Consider the following 2460-nt stretch of genomic DNA (forward strand, 5'->3'; position numbering starts at 1 on the left):
AATTCAATGCCTTTTAAAATTGTAATTAGTAGTTTGCTGGGGGAAGAGGGGAAACATGTTCCTAAGTGGTTAGCCATTCCTGACAGCTTCGTTAAAGTTTCCTTTGAAATTGATGTCTTTCGAGGGGAATGAAAAATAAAAGAAAAAATAAAATGTTTGCAGTGAACAACCTAGAAAATCTAATGAATCAGTATAAAGTCAATTCCCCAGATGATATAAACTTCTCTAGAAAATTCCCCTTCTGTTTGGACTGCATTAGCTTAGTATCGAGGCATGTTTGAATTTACCCCATCTTTTCTGACCGACATATAGAAATAATTAGCACAAGGAAAATGAGATTGAACTTGAGCCCACGCATATCCATGGCTTATAATCTTTCCTGGGATAAATCAAGTGACCTTCCAGGCTTCTATAATTTTTCTAGTTATTTTCTCAGTGCTACTTGAAAAGATGGAGACATTTTTGCTCCTCTAGCAATTTTGTTATAACATTTGATTTGAAAAGAAGAATTTTTTTTCAGTACAACTGCCATAATAGGCAATAATGTGATTGTAAAACAAATTTTGCACTTGCTTATGTGAGATTTTTGTCTATGAAGAACACTAGGTGAATCTAGAAAATTATACCCAACTGAACAGAGATAAGTAGGAATACAACAAAGACACAAGCTTCTACCTCAAACATGTGTTACAAGGCCATCCAGGCACATCCAGTGATGTGTGATGTCAGATTACACTGTTTTTTATTATAAGTCTGTTTATTTTTAACATTAGAGATACAGGTTGTTTTTACAATTTTATTTTTATATACACATTTGCTTAAAATCAGTGAATTTCTAGGCCACGTTCAGGTAACTGAAAGGCCTTTATAAGTACTTTATATTTTCTAGACCCAAGGTATGCTATAAACATAGTCTGAAGTAAAATGGGAAATAACATCTTTCTGAAAATAGGCTTAGAAATTCTAATCCAGTAAGTTAAGGCATTCCCTTTCTCTGGTAGCAAGGCTGATTGATACCTGGCTGCTAGGCCACCATTTATAGGTATAGCCAAGAAAACAGGGTACAGTCCTCCTAAAACAAAACCAACAAGTCCACTCCATGTCACGATACAGGTTTCACAATGCAGTTCACAAAACCTTTGAAAGATGCATTTGCTGTCAGAAATGGGAGTACTGGGCTGGGGAGATAGCTCAGCTGGTAGAGTGCTCACCTCGCAAGCACAAGTCCCTGGGTTCTATCCCCAACACTGCACAAAAAAAAAAAAAGAGAGATGGGAGTACTGTCATTGATAAGCCAGCCACTATTCAGGTCTGTGACACATGTAAAACTGTGCCGAAAAAGACTGTATGCTATTAGGCCACAGAAAGCAGCATTGAATCCAATATATGTGGATCCATGTTCAAGTAGATTCCTGTTGCTCTCCTCCCAGCAGCCGGTGCCTCTCCAGTTCTCAGATTATACTCTTTATACCACTCCACAAGAATTCACAAGAGAAAATTCTTTTTAAAATTTTTGCCAGATATTGTATTTGGCATTGGAGATACAGCAAAAAATAAAGTAAAAAGTAATTCTTTTTTTTTTTTTTTTTTTTTTTTTGTGGCACTTATATTCTAGTTGGGAAAGACAGCAATTAACAGATGAATTATACAATATATTTGGTGATGACGCATGCTAAGGAAAGAGTAAATCAAGTATAGGATTAAAAGAGCAATTGACAGTGACTTTTATAGCATCCAAATGCAAAGTTTTCTGATCCAAATTTTATAATAAAAATTGGTTCCTTCCTTCATCTTTGATCTTTGTTGTTTTTAGATATACATGACAGTAGGGTGTATTTTGCCATAATATACATACATAGAGTACAACCCATTCCCATTTTGATCCCGTTCTTCTTCTTGTACATGATGTGGAGTTACACTGGTCATGTATTCATTTATGAGCATAGGAATGTTATGTCTGATTCATCCTATTGTCTTTCCTATTCCAATTCCCCCTCCCTTCCCTTCATTCCCCTTTGTCTAATCCAGTGAGTTTCTATACTTCCCCTCCCTACCCTCCCTTGTTATAGGTTAGCATCCACATATCAGAGAGAACATTCAGCCTTTGGTTTTTTGGGATTGGCTTATTTTACTTAGCATAATTTTCTCCAGTTTCATCCATTTACCAACAAATGTCATAATTCCATTCTTCTTTATGGCCAAACAAGACTCCATTGTGTATATATTCCACAATTTCTTTATCCATTAATCTGTTGAAGGGCACCTAGGTTGGTTCCATAGTTTGGCTATTGTGAATTGAGCTGCTATAAACATTGATGTAGCTGTGTCACTGTAGTATGCTGATTTTAAGTCTTTTGGGTATAAGCCAAGGATAGGGATAACTGTGTCAAATGATGGTTTCATTCCAAGTTTTCTAAGGAATCTCCATACTGCTTTCCAGAGTGTTGTGCCAATTTTCAG

At 36.1% G+C, this 2460-nt stretch overlaps 1 protein-coding gene across 1 annotated transcript; it reads right to left on the reverse strand.

Annotated features, from left to right (window-relative positions):
- Positions 1-761: 761 nt before the first annotated feature.
- LOC306658922 (transmembrane protein 126A-like) lies at positions 762-1904 on the reverse strand (the record flags this gene model as incomplete). Its single annotated transcript, XM_079136215.1, has 3 exons — positions 762-1173; positions 1335-1440; positions 1856-1904. 3 exons carry the CDS (start codon positions 1902-1904, stop codon positions 825-827), a joined length of 504 nt encoding a protein of 167 aa, XP_078992341.1. The 3' UTR covers positions 762-824.
- Positions 1905-2460: the final 556 nt, after the last annotated feature.

The sequence above is a fragment of the Sciurus vulgaris genome, assembly GCF_902686455.1.
Source record: "Sciurus vulgaris genome assembly, chromosome: 4".
NCBI classification, from domain to species: domain Eukaryota; kingdom Metazoa; phylum Chordata; class Mammalia; order Rodentia; family Sciuridae; genus Sciurus; species Sciurus vulgaris.